Raw genomic sequence first — 22,623 nt, forward strand, 5'->3', positions numbered from 1 at the left:
TGCTTTCCTCCTCCAGCAGCCTGGGTAGCACCTTCTGTACTTGGAAAGCTAGCTCGTATGGAGGGAGTTTCCAAGACAATTCCAGTTTGATTACTCTATGTCCTGCAGCCAAAATGTGTTTTGTCTTTAAGTAGTAGTGTCTTGCTCTCAAATTATGGTGGCCAGCCAAGAGCACTGACAATAGTCTGTGTTGTTAGAAGGGCTTTATGACCCAACTCACAGGAAAATGCCCCATGCCTAGTACTGAGCTTTTCATTGAATAGCCCGTATCATCTGGGGAAAGCGTTGTCCCTCCACACAGGGTACCTCAGTTCAAACTCCTAAAACAAGTCTCATTTCTAATAGTTTACTAAGTAGTGGGTCCGTAGGTGTTTTCCTGCGGCCTTAGTTTTGGTCCACCTACTCCTTGCTGTCTTCGCTCCTCCATCCCTACCTCACTTACACCTTCAGCACCCACTACTTTCTCAGTCTACAAAGCCAGCAGACAGTGTTTCTCCCTAGGCTAACTCATTGTTGTTTTAGGATTGTTCATCTTAGAGACATCAAGGTCTTTCTGTTATCCACTGTGTCCACTCTGGAATTGCCTTGCACACTCATGTGTGCACTTCCTGGGAGCCTGTGGCCCTGCCTGTGTCCTTCCAGGAATCGTGAACTGGGTCCTCTAGTCCCATTCCAACCGGGAAGCAGCTTGGGGCTGGTTTCTATCAGCATTCTGAGATTTTTTTTTCCCCCTGTAAATGGTGAACCAGTGTGTTTGCACAGGCTACAAATGAGCAAAGCCAATGGGCTCTTGAAGTGACTCTCTGGCAATTTATAAACTTACGGTGGCCTTATTAGCAAATTTGTAGCTTCTTTCTTACAAAACAAACATAGAAGTTCAAGTAGAGAGATAAGTATGCAGTTCCCAAATGAAACGTCTTTTAGGAGTTTGAACTGAGGTACCCTGTGTGGATGGAGAATGCTTTCTCCAGATGATATGGGTTATTCATTGAAAAGCTCAGTACCAGGCATGAGGCACTTCCTTATGAGTTATTGGTTAGGGAGGCTCAAGAGCCCCACTGCCATTCTTCCTAAGGTTAGCAGGTCGGCAAGCAGTCAAGGACTGGCTTTGTAAAGCCAGTCATGGCTGCAGAAGAGGAAGGTCATTTGCTTCTGTGAAAAATCTCAACTCCCCCTGTTTGGCTTTGTCCCTTCTGCCCAGCCTCATGCTCACTTCCGCTCACGGCCTCAGCTCTGCTTTTCTGCTGCCTGTTGCCTTCTCCTCGCTGCCTTCTTGTGTTCCATGTGAATCTTGTGGATGACATTAGCAGTATGTTCCCGCTGCTCCGGCCCCTGCGATGCCAGGACTCCTGACGAAAAGCCCCGGGTGCAGCTGTTGGACACTATGGCTGCTCCAACCCTTCCTTCTGCTGGGTTTCTGCCTTGCCAAGTTGTCCTGTATGTCCTCACTTGGCCCTCGTCCTCCTCCACGGCCTCCCAGGTCCACTCTCCTGTTCTATTTCCTAAGCCCTTGCTCTAGTGATGTCCGTAGACCAGTAATAAGGTTCGTCGGACATAAGAGCCTTCGCCTTTTCACCCCAGCCACTTCAGGGTGCCACTGAATCTACTCCCATCTTCTCATTCACCCCCTCTTGTGGGGTTACCCTGATGAAGCCAAGCCCTCCTCCCCTCTTTCTTGGCCTGTGCCCCTCCTTGGTCCGGCTCCTCCATCCCATTCCTCCATATGGTCTGCCTCTCACTGTTCGTTGCCTTCTACTTGGTGGCTTAACCATGTAGAACTTTCCCACAAGATAACAACCCTTTTTTTTCCAGCTCAGCTTTGGCTTGTAGCCCCCACTTCCTCTTCAGTCTGGGGATCCCTGGTTCTCTCCCACCTTCCCATCATCACCCACTGAAACTGTTGGCTGCTGATGTCATGGTTGAGCCTCGGATTCCTCTCAGAGTCTCCTTACCGACTGCTCTGCTGCATTCACCATCGCCACCCCCCCCCCCACTCCTCCTTGGGGTCCACCCTTCCTCCACTCCTCGCCATTGCCCCTTGAACCTTGATATTTTCCTCAGTTGATTGGTCTCCTCTGCTCTGGTATCTTCAGATTCCCCATATCTGATCTGTCTTGCCTTCTGGATCCATATTCACACTGCATCCCCACCCCCAACCCGGGACAGTTCCACCTCTGTCTACAGTGATCCAGAGTAACCATGCAGTGATCACTGAAGCCAGGTGCTGGGCAGCTGTCCTAGAGCCACCCCTTCCCTGCACCCCTACTCTGCACAGGCAGCTTGCTCCCAAGTTAGCACCTTCCTGAGCTCTCAGATTGTTCTCTTCCTTTCTTTCCAGGGTTCTATGCCATCAGCCTAACTGGTCCCCGTGCCTTTAGTTTCTCCGTCTGTCACCGTATTTTACACAAAGTAAAACAAACAAGCAAACTGATTGTACTTAAACTCTTCCCATGTCTTTTTCTCATCCAAGTTCAAATTCACCCTGTTACCGTCTCCGTGGTACCTTTTCATCCTGCTTCCCTTCTCTCCACATAAGCTGCTGACCCTGCCTGGCGCTTCCAGACCTGTGCCTTGTTCTGAAGTTGCTCTCCAGGTTAAAGGGGCAAGGAGCTTTTAACTGTGAAGAAGGAACATGTCAGTAGCAAATACCTGCAGACTCGGGAGCGGGGGCAAAGATGACAGTACTGTCCTTCCCGGACACCAAGACACAATGGCAGGGACACCAAACAGCTTGTTCTTCCCTCTGAGCCCTTTGCTTTCTCCTGATGTTGTGTGTGGACCGGCCACCATCTCTACCTTTGTGCTCCTGGCTGCTGCTTTCATAGTATTTCCCAATAAGCCTTCACTCCAAATCCCAGGCAGCGAAGGGACCTGCCCCTGAACTTCTGGTCCCAGAGCTTGTCCCCCTGGTCACCATGTGTGAGATTTAGAAATGAGACATGCAGCACCATAGCCACATGACTGTAAGCCTTGCCACGCTGAGGCTGCTTGTCATCTAAATCTACAGTTTTAGTGCCCGGCCTTCATGTACAGTGTATTGAGCTAGAGACCATCTGAAGGGCACAACATTCATCATGGTGAGGTGTATTGATCACTTCTTGTGCCTGTTGTAAATAGACTAATTTGTGTAAAGCCAGAGGACATGGAAGAACAATTATAAATTAAGTAAGCAAACAAGAATCTAAAACCATAAGCACTTTCAACAACTCATGATGGTGTTGCCTGATATGTGGCTGTTGTGTCCGAGGGATTGAAGCCAAAAGGCTGAGGGCCTAGAGAGATGGCTCTGCGGCTGAGCGTGCTTGCTGCTCTTCTGGAGGACCCAAATCCTGTTCTCAGCACCTAGGCCAAGCAGCTTACAACCACATAGAACTCTAGCTCCAGGGGATCTGAGTCCCTCGTCTGGCCTCCTCTGGAACCCCTCTCCCAACACAAATATTAAAACAAATCTTTTGTAAAATATCAAAGGCCAAGTCCACAAAAAACAGGTGGTCTCCAGGCTTGACTGCATGAGAGCTGCTATAGCATCTGCCTGTCCCTCGTTTGCCAAAGTTACCTGGGCCTGAGTTTTTGAGAGCTCTTGCAGGGAAGCTGCATATACACATCCTGTGTTCTGAGACCCGCAGAAGAGCCAGAGCTAAAGGAACAAACACAGTTCTCCTGAAGGAACGGTTGGAACCCCTAGGAACCCTGAGCAGCCTTCCTGGGATGTGGAGAGGGAGTTTATGTGTGATTGTCTGTCTGTGTGGAGTGTGGGTTTGACTCTCTGCCTGTGCAGAGTGTATGTATTACTGTCTGCCTATGCAGAGTAGTGTGTATTACTGTCTGCCTGTGCAGTATGTGTATTACTGTCTGCCTGTGCAATGTGTGTGTTACTGTCTGCCTATGCAGAGTGTGTGTATTACTGTCTGCCTGTGCAGTATGTGTATTACTGTCTGCCTGTGCAGTATATGTATTACTGTCTGCCTGTGCAGTGTGTGTGTTACTGTCTGCCTGTGCAGAGTGTGTGTTACTGTCTGCCTGTGCAGAGTGTGTGTTTTACTGTCTGCCTGTGCAGATGTGTGTATTACTGTCTGCCTATGCAGAGTGTATGTATTACTGTCTACCTGTGCAGATGTGTGTATTACTGTCTGCCTGTGCAGAGTGTGGGTGTAACTGTCTGCCTGTGCAGAGGGTGTGTGTGTGTGTGTGTGTGTGTTACTGTCTGCCTGTGCAGATGTATATATTACTGTCTGCCTGTGCAGATGTGTATATTACTGTCTGCCTTGCAGAATATTAAATGGATAATAAAATGGAAATGGCCAGGACCATATAACCTGGGCAAACAAAGAGTATAACCCAGAAAGAAAATAAAAACCAAACAGAACATAATGTTCTCCCAAGCCTTCTTAGATGACCACAGTACCCCTAACACTGGGCACCTTGAGATGAGAAGAGAGAATAATACCATCTTGTGTGCCCCAAATGCCATTTTAGGATGTCCAAAATTTTATAAGGATCTTATATTACATCAATATAATATAGTTTATATCTATACTGTTTGGAGCCAAAAAGATTTGCCATTGTCAGCATGCCAGGTTCTAATGAAAAATGCCCAGGATTCTGGCTCAGTGAGCACTTCTTTGGGGGCTAGAATGTTCTGAGAATACATCTGAAGTCTGTACTTTCAGATTTACCCATAATTCCCAGCAGGTCCTGTGTGAGATCACTTGCCCCTCTCCTGCCTTTCTCTTCTGGCGTCGTGGGGATACATCCACTCACCCTTTGGGGATGTTTATGGAACTCCATCAGACCCCTGTCTGAAAGGCCCTGCTAACAGTCATGCATGCTTGGTTTATAAGATGGTTACAAGAAAATGGAGGTGGGGGCAGGGTGCCAAGCACTGCCAGAGCTTTTATCTTTGACATTACAAAGAGGTCCCTGGCCGAGGGCCAGACTGGAGTTTACGGGAATATAAAATGCAGACATGTGCTTTCTGTTGGTGGGGCGCCAGGAGGAAGGCGCGCCACACAGCCAGACAGCAGTTCACTTCCACGGGATGCACAGTTGCTAGGAAGAACATCCTAGTCGTGGTGGTTCAGGGCAGGGTCACTCATGGCTATGACATGGGACAAAGAAGAGCTATGCCATGCTCCTGGCCTGCTCCCAAGCCCGAAAAGGGGTGATCCTGCAAACCATATAGCCTGAGGGTGACCGCCTACTGCAGTGACTCCCCCAACCCCCACCACCAGGAGCACCCAGGCTCCAGAAGCAGGTCTCTGGAGGAATTAACTGTCCTCCTTGAAGGATGACAAACTGGATCTCCTCTACTTTTAAGTAAAGTTCTGATGTCGTTTCCCTCAAACTGTGACGTAATCTCCTTGACAGTTTTGCTCACTTGATATATGGTCTGAGATTTCGGGTGATGCCTTATTAAAGTAAGTAAGTTCTGGTGGATTTGTGCAATCCAGCTCTGAAAAGAAAAGAAAAAATAAGATTAATAGCTACAGGAATCTACAATAACTGATATTAAGGCAAGGCTTCTGACCCCTAATGAAGTCATTGCCTTTGGTTACTCCAGTGGTGGCCTTCTTTAAAAGTGTCTCGCGACTTGTGTTCCCGGACTAGTTATCTGAAATTGCTAGTGTGGACCCCAGCTGAATCCCCTGCTTGTTTGGGGAGCCACAGATTAAGTAATCTGATATGCAAGCACCATAAAGTGCCTGGGTTTTGGATATTGCCCCTACTGATTATTATAGACATGGCTGTTAGAGGAGACACATGAGTTAAACAGTCATAGTCAAAGTCTTAGACTGGCATCATGTAGTGCCATGTCGAGTACAGTCTTTGTCCTGTGCCACATGCTCTCCGTGCTCTGGCTGGGGTGGCGTGGGAGCAAACTCAGCTTAAAATAGAATGAAGGGGAAGAGGAAAGGAAGGGGTTTGCAATTTGCACGACCACAGATGCTCAAAGTCTCTACTCTCAGAATTTAAGGACTCTCCTCAGGCACAGCAGACACCTACATAGGTGACCAATGGACTGGAATGATTAGTTTCCATCTCCATGGTAACGGTAATCAAGTTCTCACCTGGGGAACTGCATCTGAAGGCACTGCTAGCTCCCGGGTCCTGCAGCAGGCCCATGGCAGAGCTGGGAGTTGAGTCTAGTTCTTCCATGCTGCTGTCTTGGTTCCCACCACACAATGCCTCATGCGCAGGCCTTGCTATCTGTCGTTCGTCTATTTAATTTCAAGGTGGGGATCAAACCAAGAGTCCTCACAGCCCTCGCACACAGCCACCCTTCGTCCTGTTTTAAAATGTCTTTGGAGCAACTGCCATCTCGCTCATCCCAGCCTTCACCACCAGGATGTTGCCCCTTAAAGCTAACTTGAATCCGTGCTGTTCCAGTCTGCAGCAATTTCCTGTCTCTTTGCAGAGGTGAGCGAAGGCAGCTGCTCCTGGAGAGGGACATAAAAAAGATTAAGGAGCTGGGGCTGTGGTTTCAGTCTCCATTAAAACAAAACTTGTCCTGAAATTTGGGGGTGTACTTTATCTTAATGGCTGCCTACATTAGGACAGTTTTCCTGTTAAAGGTCTTTGCATTTTTTTCCCAGAGTCTCAAACCTCCCACCTCGTGTTTACAGGAGACTGGCAGGACTCTCATTGGAGTCGTGTGCGTTTACAGCTGCACAAGCTGTCCGTCCATTTGATAGTTTCTCCACAAATGTGAAAAGAAGTTGTTTGAATATGCTTTTGTAAGCCAAGCCAGTGGCCTTCTGCTTCATGTAATACCCATGTGCGTTCTCAGGAGCGTATCTTTCCAGTGTGGGGGAGGCTGTGTGGCGGTGCCTCCTTAAATATTCCCACATAATACTTAACTGCTTTTGCATGCTGGCCCATCATGCCCACTTCCTGCAAAATGCTGCACGCAACAGCCACTCTTCAGCAGGCGCTACTGCAGAGGTTTGGCTCCCAAACAGCCCTAACTTTGTAGATAATTCATTTTTTAAATTCATGTAGACCTGATTCTGTAGAAGATGTTTGCACTTTCTCTGAGAAGGCGTCTTTCCCTGTGGGATGGGGAGGGGAGATGTGGTGGTTGCGGGTGTCGATAGGATTTGGCGATTCTAGGGGCGCTGCTGCAATGCAAACATCTCTTTCCTCCTGCGAGACCTCTGCAGCTGGAAAGCTAACTTCGAACCCAAGATTGGGTGGAATGCATGCATTGCCTTGTACAACTGTGTGATTGTAACAGAACCGGTTTCTGCCAGAGTGAAAAGCAAATGTGCATTTTCTTGCAGATGACTAATCGGAACACACAGCAATTGGCTTCTATCTCAAGCTGAGAACATCTTTTCCTTTTCCTCCACATCCTTCATGCCCGCGATGCCCATGGGCTGCTCTGGGCTTGATACAATAGTGAATGCTCTAGCTTCAGCTTTTTTCCATGTTCTCAAAGAACCCTTTTCCCCCTAAGTTAAATCTGAACTGCTCTCAGTTATTTCTGCCAAAGGAAGTGGAAATTGGTTCCAGTCGGGATAGTTCCTGTTAAACATAAAGGTTTTTTAGTGAGCCTGTACATTAATCTATTAGTCCCAGTATGTTATCCATGAACCTAATGCTACAGTCAAGGACACTAAAGATTAGACTGTTTCCATCCTGGTTTCTATTTCAGGACTCTCAGCTTCTCTCCAGAGAATGAGCATGATATTTGAACCTTATGCTACCTTTTTTTTAAAGCAAAAGAACACCCATTCTTTCCTTTAACATACTAGAATTATTGCATTACTAGGAAAGTTTATAAATGTTCATTAATTTTCCTTCCCATCTCCTCCCCCCTATCCAATCAATCTAATTAGAGTTTACATGGGGATTGGATAACAGGAAATACAGAGAGGCAGCTTGCCTTTCTCCTTTTCCTTTTAATAAGAACCATCTGAAATTAAGCTAGCACAAGAGTTTCAACATCAGACTCTTGCAAACCAAGCGAGCACAGCCGTCTGTGGCTTCCTGTTGCAAGACAGACCTGGATTGGTCCCTCTAATGCTTCATCTGATGTTGCCATTGACCGTATCCTCAAGGATGTGTTTGACCACCTGTGCCAGGACCCCTACCCTGTTGAGGAAATTTGGCTCTCTCAAATTTCCATGGTGACTACTGGCCTCTGGAAGGCCTGGCATCTACATGTGGCCAGTTGAATCCAACTATGTTGACTGGCATCTTTTATGTGGTGGTGAGATTTTTGTGGAATCATCTGCTTTTCCATTCAAGAAACCAACTCTGGGTAGCAGTTTAGCATCTGTGTAGCAAGTATGTATGACCTTGATTCATCTAGGGAGAGGGCTTCGGGGAAGTTTGGGCAAGAAAGCTTGAAGTGGCGTAGGATGATGTTTTGGTAGAAGCCAAAGAAGTTCACTGAGCCCACTCTCGCAGCTAGCCCTTGCTGCTATTGTTTTGAGAATATGGATCCTGAGCCAGTGTGGGATTTCTTGTGCTGGCTGGACACATTTAGGTTCTAAATTATTGGCTAGTATCTGGGTGTTTGGTAAATACCACACTGCAGTGGAAACATGTCTTGCTCCAACATAGTCATGATGGCATAATATCAGGAATGAGTCAAGGTAGAAGTGTTACATGAAAAAAAAAACCAACATTCCATTTCCTTTGCTGTTTTCCTCATTGTTGTCGACTTAAGTAATTAATTTTGGTCTTCTCATAATCTTAGCCACATCCACAAGAACTGCAGCCCACGAGCTATGGTCCACGTTGATCTCCGTGCCTTTGGGCCTGCCCCTGCCTCAGCATGTTACAATTTGCTGTCCTTCTCTCTCTGACTCCCGTCTGCTGTCCCTCCACCTCCCGCAGCCCTCTACTCAAATGCTCAGCCCTTCCCTGAATACTTCCTTTAAAAGTCTGACAGACCCCTGGCCCTCTTCCTTATGTCTGCCCATGTCAGCTCTTCCGTGTGAACATCATGACTAGCTGACTTTTATTCCCTGCTCCACCCCAGTGCTTACAGCAGTTCCTAGTAGGCACTCATTACATGTTAATAGAGTTAATGAGTGATCAAATTAATTAAATTCAGGATCAGGGAGAGACATGTGCAGAGCTCAGTAGCCGGAAGTCCAGAAGATGTGTGTACTGGTTTTTTCTTGGCTATAACAACCCATCACAAATCGAGTGACAATACAGACTTTTTATCTTTCGTGCCCAAGCCTATCCCACTGGGTGAGAATCAAGGCTGTGTTCCTTTCCTCTGGCCACAGGAGAATCTGCTTGCTTGCTCTTCCAGTCTCTGGGGCTGCTTGTGTTTCTTGACTCATTCTGTCCACACACACACACACGCACACGCACACGCACACGCACACATCCACTGACTTCCTCTTCAGCTCCTCTCTCCTACTTTTAATTGTGCTGGACCCATTTGGATAATTCAGGATAGTTGCTGCTTTTATAACCATCTGTAAAGACCTCAATCCCATCTACAGCGCCCCTCCACCTGGTAACCTAGCGCCACAGGTTCTGAGGACCCAGGATGTGGATACCTTTGGAAATCTATTATCCTGTCTACTCTAGGGACTGACAAACAAGATGGGCATATTTAAAGGTAATTGTGGAGGGCCTTGTCTGAAGTTCAGAGAGTTTGAGCTTGCTCAATGTTATTGACAACAACTGTGGCTACCCATCCCAACCTAGGATGTGGTTACTTGGTGTTTTGGACATTAAGGTGGTCCATGGAGGTAGATTCACTCCACCCTGACCAAAGGTCAAAGAATTCAAGCATACTCTGCTCCTTCTTTTGAAATAGAGGTTTGACCTGGGGAGTGGCTGCCTTCAGGATACTTGGTTTATGGTGGGTTCACTGCCTAAACAACAGAATGCTTTTCTTAGGAATTAAACCATCTTCTGGTATATGCGCATGCACATGGCACAGACAGAGAACGAAAAGCCCCGGTTCACAGCACATAGCACTTACTTCTTATATGCACACATCTACCTCAGCTGCACTTGGAATCTTGGTTTCCTGGTTTTCAGTGCCTTCATTTATTTTTTATTATTATTATTTTTACCTGACCATAACACCAGAGTGATGTGTGTTTTCTCTGGTAACACAGAACTAACTTATTCTGACAGTGGTTCTCATAGGAATTGCTCTGTCCTAAGGGCACGTTGAGTCTTCAGGAAGATACCTGTCCTTGCTCTTGGCCATCACCCATTCTCGCCCCTTCTCAGTTTCTGTGATAGTTCCTCCTGGACACCACCAGAGCATTGTGGGTACTGAGTGGTAGATCGAGCAGTGTCTGCAGTGAGCTTCCACCCTCCGAATGGCCTCTTGGCAGCAGCACTGTCCCACGAGACATTGTGTAGACACAGCACTGGTCAATGTGGCCACAAGCTCTCGAAATGTGGCCAGTACAGCTGAGGAGTTGGGTTTCTTACTGAATGTTGTTTTAAGCAATTGAAGCTGGAAGAGTCACAAGTGGCAGGTACCCAGAGTGTCAGACGATGTAAAGAAGTAACAACTCGCTGAGCATGCCAGAGAGACCACAGCGGAGTTGTGGGAAGCAGAGTGCATGACAAGAACACAGCCTTTGGGGCTCAGACTAGGTTTACACTTTACTTCCGTGATTTTGTGATTTTATTTATTTTGTTTTTTGACAAATCTTATAATCTTTCTGGATCGAGTTTCAGACTCAAAGCTTTATCCAGGGGTTGGCGGTGGGCAGTGGTGTACACCACGTGACCTGAAGGGGAAGAGTATTTTACCTTGAAGCTGATTCAGATTTTCTTCTGTTACTTTTATCATTGCTTTCCAAGAGTCTACAGACCCGGGGTCCTCACTGTCTGGCTCAGGGTGGACTGCACCCATCCCCACCCATGAATACGCCAGGGATGGCTTTACCTACCTAAGAGCTGTGTAACAATGCAGTGGGAGGGCATCGGTAACACACCCAGCGCCAAGCCACACACCTGTCCAGTGCCCAGCTCTCCACTGTGTGCTGGGGGCTCATTAGCATACAGAAAAGGTAGAAGGCCTGCTTGGGAGCTACGAGAGCAGGCATTTAATAAACAGTAGCATTCCATCTCCATGGCTTTTCCTCTTTTTTCTTTAACATTTTAAAATCATTAAAATATCAGACTATTTTTTACTGTGGAAGTCAGGATTGTTCCACATGAGTATATCCTCTTTTATCCTAGCTATGTCGATAAGCCCTGCTGGGTCACTATGCTGTTTCTTAACAAATAATGGTGTAGAGGAAGTGTGTGTGTGTGTGTGTGTGTGTGTGTGTGTGTCTGTGTATGTGTGTGTTAAATTCCATGTGTATGTGACTTGTGTGGTTGTACACATCTGTGAGTGTGGGGGCCCTTGAAGTCCAGAGGAGGACCCTGGCTCCCCTGGAGCTGGAGATACAGGTGGTTGTGAACGATCCATTATAAGTGCTTGGAGCCAAGCTCAAGTCCTTTAGAACAGCGAGTGTTCTCAAGAACTGAGCCATCGCTCCAGCCCCAAATAATATCTTTATGAGAAATCTGTCATAGTTTCTTGAGGTATAATTTATTTTCTTGAGGGAACTTATTCTGTTCCCTCGGTTTACAACATCTAAATCAGTGGATTCTGTCTGTCTGTCTGTCTGTCTATCTGTCTGTCTGACTATTTATGGTTTTTTGAGACAGAGTTTCTCAGTAGCTATGGAGCCAGTCCTGGAACTCACTTTGTAGACCAGACTGGTCTTGAACTCACAGAGATTCACCTGCCTCTGCCTCCCGAGTGCTGGGATTAAATGCGTGCATCACCATTGTCCAGCTAAATCAATGGGTTTTAGTCTCTTTACAGAGTTGTACAACCAACATCATGATCAATTTTTAGAGCATTTTATTATCTCTGAAGGAATTCTACCCATTAGCAGTCACTCCCCAATTCCTCCTAATTGTTCTAGCCCTAATCAACTACCAGTTTGCCTTTTGTCCCTATGGATTTCCCAATCTGGGAATTTCATATAAGTAGAATCATGCAACATATAGTCTTTTATTGTATTTTTATTTATATTTTATCATCATTTGGGGGGTATATGCATGCTAGGGGACACATGCGGGGCTCAGAAGACAACTTCTAAGAGTCAGTTCTCTTCCCCCCACCACATGGGTTCCAGGGCCTGACCATCTCGTGTGGCAGCAGCGACCTTTACCCTTTACTGGGCCATCTCACCAGCTCAAAATGACTGGTCTTTCCCACTCAGAGTTATGTTTTCAAGTTTCAGCCATGTTATTCCCTATGATAATGCTTTGTTCATTGTATTATGAGTAATCTTCTGTTGTGATGAGTTTTATTTATCTGTCCATCATCAGATGATGGGCACCCAGGCTGCAGCATTTTTGAACTACGGCTATTTGGGCACACGCTTTGGTTGAACATGTTCTCATTTCTCGTGGTTGCCTGCCCAGGAGAGCTAATGAGATGCTAACACTGTTGGTGACGTGGCATTTCTGTGTTTGCTAGAAGCTTCCTAGCACACCAGCCATAAAAGCGCAGCAATGCGGTGCTCCATCACACGTTTTCTTGATGCAAACGGTAAGGAGCACAAATAGGTCAATTGTCTGAGGCGCTGAAAAGACCACTTTTCAAAGCCATGCCGCTCACTCTACATATCTACCTGCAGAGCATCGGCCGTTCAGCTCCTCTGCATCCCTAATGATACCTCCTGTTCCTCGCTTTTCTATAGCAAGTCAGGGCTGTGCTGCTGGGCAGGAGGTGGCATCTCACCATGGTATTGAATTGAATTTCCCTAATGATTAATGATGCCGAGTATGTTTTCATGTGCATGTAGGCCACTTGTTTGTCTTTCTTGGAGAAATGTCTGTTCAAATCCTTTGCCCAGGTTTTAATTGGGCCATTTGTCTTCTTTGCCTGTCTTCCCATTTGGCCCAAACAGGATGCTGATATGCTAACGGGTGATGAGCAAATATGGAAGGAGGTTCAAGAATCCCTGAAAAAAATTGAAGAACTGAAGGCACACTGGAGTATCCTTTCATCTGTGGGCTGAGCAGTGCTGGTGGTTGCTGCTTTACTGGGAGCTTGGTGCCACTGGAGCCAGGGCCGGGTCTGAAAGCTCTAGGCATTGCATCCTGGCCCAGCCAGCAGTGCGGGGAAGTGCTCAGGAGGACTGCAGTAAGATCAGGCCAGTTACCTTTCAGATACCTTGCCACCAGTTGATAGTATGGCCCAGTCATAGTGGGAAGGTAAGTCGCTGGTGTTTTGTTTTGTTTTTTCTTAATCTACTTCTTCCTCCTTCTTCTTTTCTGTGCAAAAGGTAAAACTCACAGAACCCTCCCCCTTTCTCCTATAACCACTTTAGTCTCTGGAAAGGAGTGTTAGAGTTCTTATAAAAATTAACACCACTGACCCTCAGACCTAAAGCCCACCATGAAGCAGCAGCAATGAGTTCTCTATCATGCATTTTCTTGGCACGAATGATAAGGAGCACCAATAGGTCAAAGTTGAGTGCAAGGGGAGACAGCGTATGATGGGGTCATCTGGGATGACCCACTGGTGCTCAGGGACAGGATTTGGATAGGCAGATGCTGCGGCCGGAGTCACTTGTCTGTAGAGGACTCCACTTGGACGCAATTGTGATGGGGGAACTACAGGTAAGAAGGAGACTGTAGAATGTGAAAAGGTCACCAAAAGGTCATCAGGTTTGGGTTGAACATATCCCAGGGACTAACAAAATCTGCAAATAAAGTTTCCAATCCATAATGCCATTAGAGTATTGTGAAGGGCAAGAAGACAGGTAGGGTCTCCTTCTAATAGTGAAGTATGTGATTACAGAAATCATTAGCTCAGTGGGTTTGTCCATTAGTTCAGTAAGTCTGACTGATGAACTACAGCTGGCTAGTTATCAAGAAAAGAAGGCTGCCGTGGCCAGGCTGCTGCATGGATTTACCTAGGACAAATCCATACACAGAGTTGGGTTTGGTTTTGTTGTTGTTGTTGGTGGTGGTGGTGGTAAAATTTGCATCTAGATTTCATTAGAGGCATTGCAAAGAAGTATCAAGACGTTTGTGTTCTATACGAGCAGATCGAGGCATCTTTGTCAGCAAATGACACAAGCGTCACTCTGGGGTGCTGTGTGTCCTCCACCTTTGCTTCAGAACCTGGAATGAGGAGACCTCCCAAGCATGTAGATATGGGAAGGAGAGCAGAGGAGGAACAACAGGATCAAGAGCGCAGTGGCTCCTTGGCAGACTGAACGTCAGAAGATGAGCTTTGACAAGAGTGTGTATAGAGTCTTCTATTTGGGGCAAGAAGTTGAAGCATGTAAGTGTGCATAAAGCTTGGCAGCAGAACACACGAGAGTACTGCATGGCTTTGGTAAACAGGAAAATCTAATAAAGTGTACAAGTATGTTATAACTCCTGAAAGACAACTGGGATCTTGGGCTGCAGTCATAGAAATATAAAATGAGAAAGGAGAGGGCTTTGGGCTGATCCTATGTAGAATCTCAGATTCTGTCTGGGGTATGGCATATTAATAGAGCTGAAGAGAAATTAAATTTGTTACGAGGAAAGGGTCAGAGTGAAGGAGGAGTTTGAAACTCTTCCTGTCAGTGTGAAGAAAGGTAGTGGGACAATAGCCAGCTCTGAGTGACGCTCATGGGTCTAGAGTTGCCACACTGCCGAGGAGTCTTATCCTCTGTGGTCCTGCCCAGCAGAAATCGGGCCATAGAGGACCACAGTTCAGTCTCCTCTGGATGAGGCTTACGTGGAAACTGACTCTGCTAGGTATTTGGCTCATTCTCATCTACCTTGTGATTCAGGCAGAAAGTACAGAGCACAGTCTGACATTCAGAACTCTCGCATAGAGGGACAGTCATTTTGCAAACCACTGGAGGCCAAACCAATAGGGCCATCTGAACTTGTTCTTGAACTTCCATAACTCACAAGCCTATCATTGCTTCATAAGGTATTTGGCATCAGATACTTCATTATAATTGTGCAAAGCAGAATAATATAGTACATATTTTGGTGAAGATACCCATGCATACACACACACACACAGACACACACACACACACACACACACACACACACACACAGAGAGAGAGAGAGAGAGACAGAGGACTTCAGGCCAGCCATGGAGGAGAGTGCTCAGAGGAAAGAAATTTGCTGCTACACAGAAGATGACATGGTGCCTACTGGTGCTGGTCACTGTGCCACACATAAGGAAAGAACCTGCCGGAAATGGGCACAGGGGGTTGGTTTTTATGCAAAGGGACCCAGAATGGTGTTAAGCGGAATAGCATGGCTAGATGGGCATAAACCCTGCTCTGGCGCCTGTATTAAGAAGATTACTAACTCCCAAGTGACTTCGCTCCCTTGTCTGTCTGTCTGTCTGTCTGTCCCCACCTCCTACAGTAATTAGGAACATTTGAACAAAAGCCCTGATTGTGCCCTTGGGGTCCTCTTTGGTACAGAGCTCACTGGAACAGTGGTTATAGTAGGCACCACAGGCGGCATGGATCATCTCTGAGCTGATACAATGTCTGCATTAACTTGGAAAGAACCTTGTAGTTAAATTGTTCCTCCCTCCCTCCTCCCTGGAGCAGTTTACATGAAAAGTTTTACCCTTGTTTGCCAGGAGATAGTTGCCAGTATTGTGGAGGGAGGTTGGCAAGGAGCCCCTTCCTGCTTGGCATAGGGTGTGTGACTGTATTCCTGTGAGTGAATACGGCAAAGCACATCTGGTTTCCACCTGTGAGGCGTCTCACCTCAGCCTCTTGGTGAGGTGGGTCACATTGTGGAAATGAGTTGACAGGTGACAATGAGGACCCAGCAAACAATGTGGCGATAAGGCCCAAGCGTTGCCACAGATATGTCTGGCATTGTGTAAGAGACAGCCATTTCTCCTGACAGCTTGTCAAACATCTAATCCTGAAATGAAAAGCCACAAGGTTAGCGTGGCAGTCTGTTTCAAAATCAGCACATTGCCTGAGAAACCGCTTCCCCCAACCTCTGGAGGATACCTTCAACAAACGTGAAACATCTATGTCACAGGAATACAAAGGAAAATCACCAGCTGTCAATAACTTCAAATCACCGTCTTCAGGACATGAACCCCTTCTGGGATCAAAGCCAGGGCTCTCCCCTAAGAGCTGACATAAAGAGCCCTCAGCTTGCAGTTCTTCCCAAGGAAGTGATGCTCTGAAGTGAGGTGTGGTGCCTCAGCTGAGAGGAAACATCTGTCCTGGTATGTTCATGAAGATAGTATTCCCCTTTCATAGGGGGTCTTGGTTTGTAACGGAAGCAGACTCTGGAGGCACAGGCAGTGGAAAGCAGATTTTGTGGAGAGAGAGAAAGGAGCTTTGCACACATGGGCTGTCTGTTCAGGCAAAGCTTGCTGTGTCAGGACACTGATGGAGAGGGCTTGCGGCAAGGTTTAGGAGGAGTTGGAGCAGTGAAGAGACAGGCCGGATTGGGGGGGGACCCCGCCCGGGGGGACCCCGCCCTCCAGGCTCTTTCCCTTCAGTCTGTCAGGCTCAGGGGCTGTGTCAGGAAGAGAAGTGAAAGACTGTCATATCTCTGCCCTAGGCTTCGCATACCCCTGGAAACTTCCCATGTCCATGACACCCGGAACTCCGCCTAGGTCACAAGAGGACACAAAAAGGTTCTCCCCCATTTTTAGATTTGATTTTCACTGAGACAGGTGTTTCATTTCCAGCCTACCTCAAAACATTTGCCTTTCTCAGGGCTCTGCATTTGACAGACAGTAGAACAAGCTTAGGTTTGAACCAAGCTCTATCGATGATAAAGATCTGTACTGTTTCTTCTGTTGTTTGAATCTTTAAATGTTTTTCTCCAAGCGGAATTCTAGCGTCAGAGCAGAGAAGTACAGAGCTACAGTGATAGGAAATTGGGAGGTGGGTAGGGAGATGCCCAGTCTCAATATGGCAGGGCATTGGAGGACTTGGGTCCCCCGCATATACCTTCAGCTGGGTGGTGGAGGAAGCCCCATGTCGTCAGTCCTCCAGCGGCCTCTCTAAGAGGGTGGGGATATCAGTCAGCAAAGGTGAAGTTAAAGGCTGGACCAAATGCCACACACTAGTAGGCCCAATTACTCAAGAGACTGAGGGAGACTGGTTACCAGAGCCAGTGATCTGAGGCCACCCTGTGTAGCAAGGTGCAACCCATGGGGAGTGGAATATCACACAGTGGCTCCATGAAATTAATTAATGACTTAATTGACATGTGGTTAATCAGAAAGTTAGTGCTACTGAGCAGTGGATTTTCTTACTCTTTTTAAGATACCATTTTCCCTTGTTTATATATATGATACATATATATAATCTGTTCTTGATATTTTCTTTTCTTTTTTTTTTTCCTTTTTGCTTTTTGGGACAGTAAATCTCTATGTAGCCCCAGCTGTCCTGGAACATGATATGTAGCCCTGACTGGCCTTGAACTCACAGAGATCTGTCTGCCTCTGACTACCAAGTACTGGGATTCAAAGTGTGCACCACAGTGCACAGCTTTTAATATTTTCTTTCGGTGTTTGAGTTTAAAGGAAGAATGCAGTTCCTTGAGTTAAGTATAGGTTTGGGGTCACTTTTGTTTCCTAGTAAACACTAAATATAAGGCCCACTGGAATTGCATGTCTTCAGATGACTGTGCCCGCTGCAGGCCTGTGCACAGTGTGGGTTTTCCTCTGTGCATGTCCAGGACTCAGATGACCATGCCCGCTGCAGGCCTGTGCACAGTGTGGGTTGTCCTCTGTGCATGTCCAGGACTCAGATGACCATGGCCGCTGCAGGCCTGCGCACAGTGTGGGTTGTCCTCTGTGCATGTCCAGGACTCAGATGACCATGCCCGCTGCAGGCCTGCGCACAGTGTGGGTTGTCCTCCATGCATGTCCAGGACTCAGATGAGTCAGGAGCAAACACATGCTTCTCCTTTCTCAGAAGGGATTCTCTCTTTTAAACAGAAATAATTCCACAGTAAATAATTTGAAGCTGAACGCGAGCTTTAGTCCAGCCTAATAAACACCTTCATTCATTCCCCAACTAAGTCGAAGGAGAGAGCCTGTGGACATGTGGAAAGGGGACATTTCCTTGGGAATTTCAATTCTCCTAAAGTACAGACTGGGTTAGAGGATGGTGTGTTGATGTAAACAGAGTTTCCTTCGCTAAGATGGTACTTGAATGTGTTTTTGTCTCTCAAGTATGTTTCCAGAGAGCTCATCTGTGCAAAATAATGGGCGCCTCCTCCCTCCCGTGCCTGGAAGCTCTTCAGCCTTTTAGACATCTCCACTTCCTCCTGTGCTTTCTTGACGAAGACAATGCATCCTTAACTAAGTTAACAACAGAGTGGGAGCAGGTTCTGGCCCTGTGCCAGGCGATCATAAGCAGCAACTCGGAACGGCTTCCTGACATCAACATCTACCAGCTGAAGGTGCTCGACTGTGCCATGGATGCCTGCATCAACCTGGGGATGCTGGAGGAGGCCCTGTTCTACGCCATGCGCACCATGGAGCCCTACCGGTGAGTGCAAGGCAGGGCCGGCACACGGGGGTCTTCACTGTTCGCGCAGGGTGGGATGGCCGCTGTTAAGCCACCCAGACTCTGCTGTTATAGCAAGTGTCCCACTGGCTTTCGGCGTGTGAAACCAAGCCTTGTTTCATGCTTTCCCGTTTCTTCACACACTTATCAGTCACTGGTTAGGCTGTTCCCAGGTTCCGTGCACTGTCCTTAGAAGTGAGTCAGACACCGTCTCTTTGTGGAATGGGCATTTTAATACAGTGTGGAGCTTCCAGTGACAAAGGCGAGCAGGCAGGGGGCAAAGAGGAACGTGTGACTCGGTCCCGTCGTTGGACCACTGGTCCAGGTGAGGGAGGCAGATGTGCTGCTCTTTGATTGGTTTATGGTAGTGATGGTTCCAGAATGGATGTTTGTCAGAGTGCTTGTATACAGATTGTTGACCCTTCTAGCCATCTTGTGATTACGTATTCGACTACTCTTCTCCAATGGGTCATTGCGTCAGAGAAGAAACTATTGGTGAATGATGGGTAATTCATCACTCTGTGTGTGTGTGTGTGTGTGTGTGTGTGTGTGTGTGTGTGTGTGTAGCTCTGTGACCCAGGCTAGCCTTCAACTTGTGATCCTCCTGCCTCGGCCCCCTTTCCAGTACTGGGATTTCAGGACTGGGCCACCATGCCTTGACTGCTTCTTGCCTCAGCTCAGCTCCTCCAGGTGGCTGGATGTTTGTTCCTGGCTGGTCTTGTAATGTGGAGGAGCTTTGAGGGAAAAGGGAGGTTGAAAGCCAACTGCTGGAATTTTGACACTGCTGGCCATGGGGCTCCAGTTTTACTCTGGGCTAAGAACAGAAGTTGAGCCTGGGAGCAAGCCAGTGGGGAAGACATGAAGCAGATAATATGAGATCAAGCTGCCCAGTGCCCGGCACAGGACAAGGTTGCCACAGAGAAGACCTGGATACCTGGGACATAATGGGGAGAGTGCTGGCAATGCAGGACACTGTTCCTGGAGGATGTAAACCTCCCCATTCTGCAGATGATACCAGCACGACCCAGCCAAAGAGGGCGAAGCCCAAAGGGATTCCAGGTCTAGACCTACAGGATGTGGGACAACAGGTCTAGGGAGCGGTTCAAAGTGAAACAGGTGGGGCCCAGCCTATCCCTACTGGAGGGGAGCCTCAGGTGACAGACGACAAGGAGGGGCAATTACCAGGCTCTGGATGTCAAGAACAGAAGCAGGGTTAGGATCTAGACTGTCAGCAGGGAGAGGGATAGCAGACCTGTGTGACCCGAGGTCAGCGGTGAGATCTGGGTCTGGATGTGGGCTGAGAAGAGCCTGGAAATAGCCACAGCCCCACTACCCAGGGAATGTCAAAGACATGCAGGCCAGCCAGGGGCATCAGATCCAAGGGTGTTTCCAGACTTTGGCAGGTGGCTGCTTTTGTTCCCTTGTGGTGAACAGCTTTGGAGCTGTCTGAGTCAGCTTTAATCTAACTGCCTGGAGGGCTGAGACCGGAGACTTTCCCATGAGCCGTGGAATGTCTGTGCAGGGTGAGGAATCTTGTGGGTTTTCTGAAAGTATGAATCGAACACAGAGAGATAAGGCTGCTTTCTCAGAGCCTTACTGGGCGTTGACACGCCAGGCAGACCCAGATGGTTGGCACAGTCTCCGAAGGCTGGGGCCTGGCTTCAAGAGCCGCACAGTAAATGGATGGACCCAGGCCAGGAGCTACAAACTGAGAAATTCCACCTTTCTCCAAGGCTCTGTGGCAGCCCTGGTTCCCCACCCCTGGCTGGTCTGTGGAAGAGATTCTCTTTGCCCCAGGGTCCCCTTCTCTTTACCATCCAGGCTATCCTGCCAAGGTCAGTCTGAAACAGTCATTTATATTGCCCTACCAGAAGGCCCTAACAGTCCTGAATGCATTTTGAATCTTTTGTCAACACTTACAGAGACTTCTACACAGTGTTGACCCAGCCCCAGTTAGCTGGTGGTTTGATTGACCAACACTTGAATCAGACAGCTTTCCGCCTAGGTGAAGCCAAGTCCTTACCACAGCATACTCCCTTGCGTTGGAGAAACTTTTGGTCGTATTTTCTGTGGTGTGGGCCAGCCTTCCACATTCTCTCTGTAAATGTGTGTTCTGTCCTTGTGCACAGTGTCAGGTTTCCAAACAAGTCAGTCTCTGCTCCCTAGAGCTCTATAAGAAGTTCCCTGCAGCTTGCTGTGCTATTCCACTTCCAGTGAGTGTGACTTGTGGGTTAACTGGCAGAGCTCTGTGGAAGCAAAGGCTAGGGGCAGTCTAGAACCAGCACAGTTCAGAGAAACAGGAGCACACTTTGTCCTTTTCCCTGGAGCTCAGGGGAAGTGAAAGATCATGTGACAAACTTGGGACAAGAAGGGGTGGGGCAGTGGCGATGGTTTTATATGCTGTCACCTACACAGTGGCCTGTGGCTGCTCTTGGGGGTGCCATTGCTCCCGTTTAGCCGAGGGCACAGACAGCTAGCTAGGTCTGGGTTACTGAGAGGTGATTGGATTGCCATCTGCAGGAATAATTTGACAATGTCAATCTGCTATTTGCTGTGCCTGGATTGGGGTTGAGTCTCTCCTAGTGAGCATTTTGTCATTCATGACCTCAGCTAAGCTTTGGATGTTGATCTTGGAGGACAGAGTCCAGATCCCATTTTTATCCAGCTCACTGCTTTCAACCCCTGTTTTGTTACTCACTTATTTTTACTCAGTAGATTTTACTTAACTTTATGATGCAATTTAATACAGACCTTTTTTTATTATTAAATCTTCCACAAGGCAAGCTGGAAATACAACAAAATGTCTAGATCAGCTCCTAAAAATATGAACGTCATTGTTTTAACAGATACATTGTGTCATCTCAAATTGTGCCGTAATTCTATTCCCATTCTATTCACTGTGTCAAACAATGCCATGATTTACATCAAACCAGGTAATTCTTCTTTGCATGCCGATGCGGTCAAATCCGCATGCCACATCCGTACGAAACTGCTCACTGCCCTACTGTAAGTTATACACCTTTTAAATTTGGCTAGCTGTCACCAAATTGTGCCCTACCCACCACAAGGTCACTTCATCCTTAAGGGAATATGAGAAAGGATTTCATTTATTATTATATTATTCCTGATCTAAATTCATTTCAGAATTTATCTGGGCCTTCTCCATCCTCTTAATCAAAGTCTGGGGCTAAGATTTGTCGATACTCAGTTTTGTTCGTAAATAATCCTTTTGTGGTACTTGAGATGACACTGTGTGAGTTACCTGGGGGAATGCAGAGAAGAAGCAATGAAAAGAACGCTCAGGGTCTGCGTGAAGACGTCCTGTGCCACAGAAATCTGGGAGAAAGGGGGTGCAGTGTTCGCCCGGCTGTGCTGGATGATCCAAATCGTGATTTAGTTGCAGACTAAACTATGGCCCAGCTCTGTAGCTTTATTTCTAGAGGAGAAATTGAGAGCTTTTTTTTTTTTTTGCAAAGAATTATCAAAGGCTCTGACATTTGTTCCCCTCTGGTCCCTCTGTGGAAAACAAAACTGAAAGGCAGGTCACCGTGGGCCTGCTTGTTTTGGGGAACAGGGGACTAGCGACTGGCTTCCGAGTCCAACCCTACTACTCCAGGCCTCCTGCTTTCGAGTAAGAGCTGCGGATTTGCACAGAGCTCTGGGTGACAAAAGACAGACCTACGTCAGTCTGACAACACGGCAGACCAAATTGTAGTCTCTGCTGACTGTGTCCCCTGGCTTAATGGTGGGACAGAAATGACAGAACGACAGGGTGCTGCTGGTGTTTGCACAGCCCCCTGAGGTGATTGCAATGGTCCCTAGTGTGCTGGACATGAACAAAGCCCGTGTTTCCACACCTCCTGGCCACACAAGTCCATGCATTTGACACGCTTGACCACCAAGAATGGCTCCTGCCCAGCGTTCAGGAGAAGCCACTTTCCATCTCACTAGGCAGGACTGCCCAATCAGCCATGGCCTTTATCCCACCAGATAGCCCTGTGGCTAGATCACCAGTCCCTGCTCATGCACAGCCACTTCTCGTTCCTCCCTGGCCTGTTATGACTGCACTGTGCGGTTGTCTTCCTGTCCAAGT

The 22,623-nt window shown here is 47.5% G+C and overlaps 1 protein-coding gene across 1 annotated transcript in view; it reads left to right on the plus strand.

The window, feature by feature from the left end:
- The window catches only part of Smyd3 (SET and MYND domain containing 3), a 560,425-nt gene that overhangs the window by 454,731 nt on the left and 83,071 nt on the right, over positions 1 to 22,623 (plus strand). The window contains exons 9-10 of the mRNA XM_038349799.1: positions 12,912 to 12,999; positions 18,338 to 18,512. Coding sequence (XP_038205727.1) covers positions 12,912 to 12,999; positions 18,338 to 18,512 — 263 coding nt within the window. The remainder of the gene's footprint in view (positions 1 to 12,911; positions 13,000 to 18,337; positions 18,513 to 22,623) is intronic.

The sequence above is a fragment of the Arvicola amphibius genome, chromosome 12, assembly GCF_903992535.2.
Source record: "Arvicola amphibius chromosome 12, mArvAmp1.2, whole genome shotgun sequence".
NCBI classification, from domain to species: Eukaryota; Metazoa; Chordata; class Mammalia; order Rodentia; family Cricetidae; genus Arvicola; species Arvicola amphibius.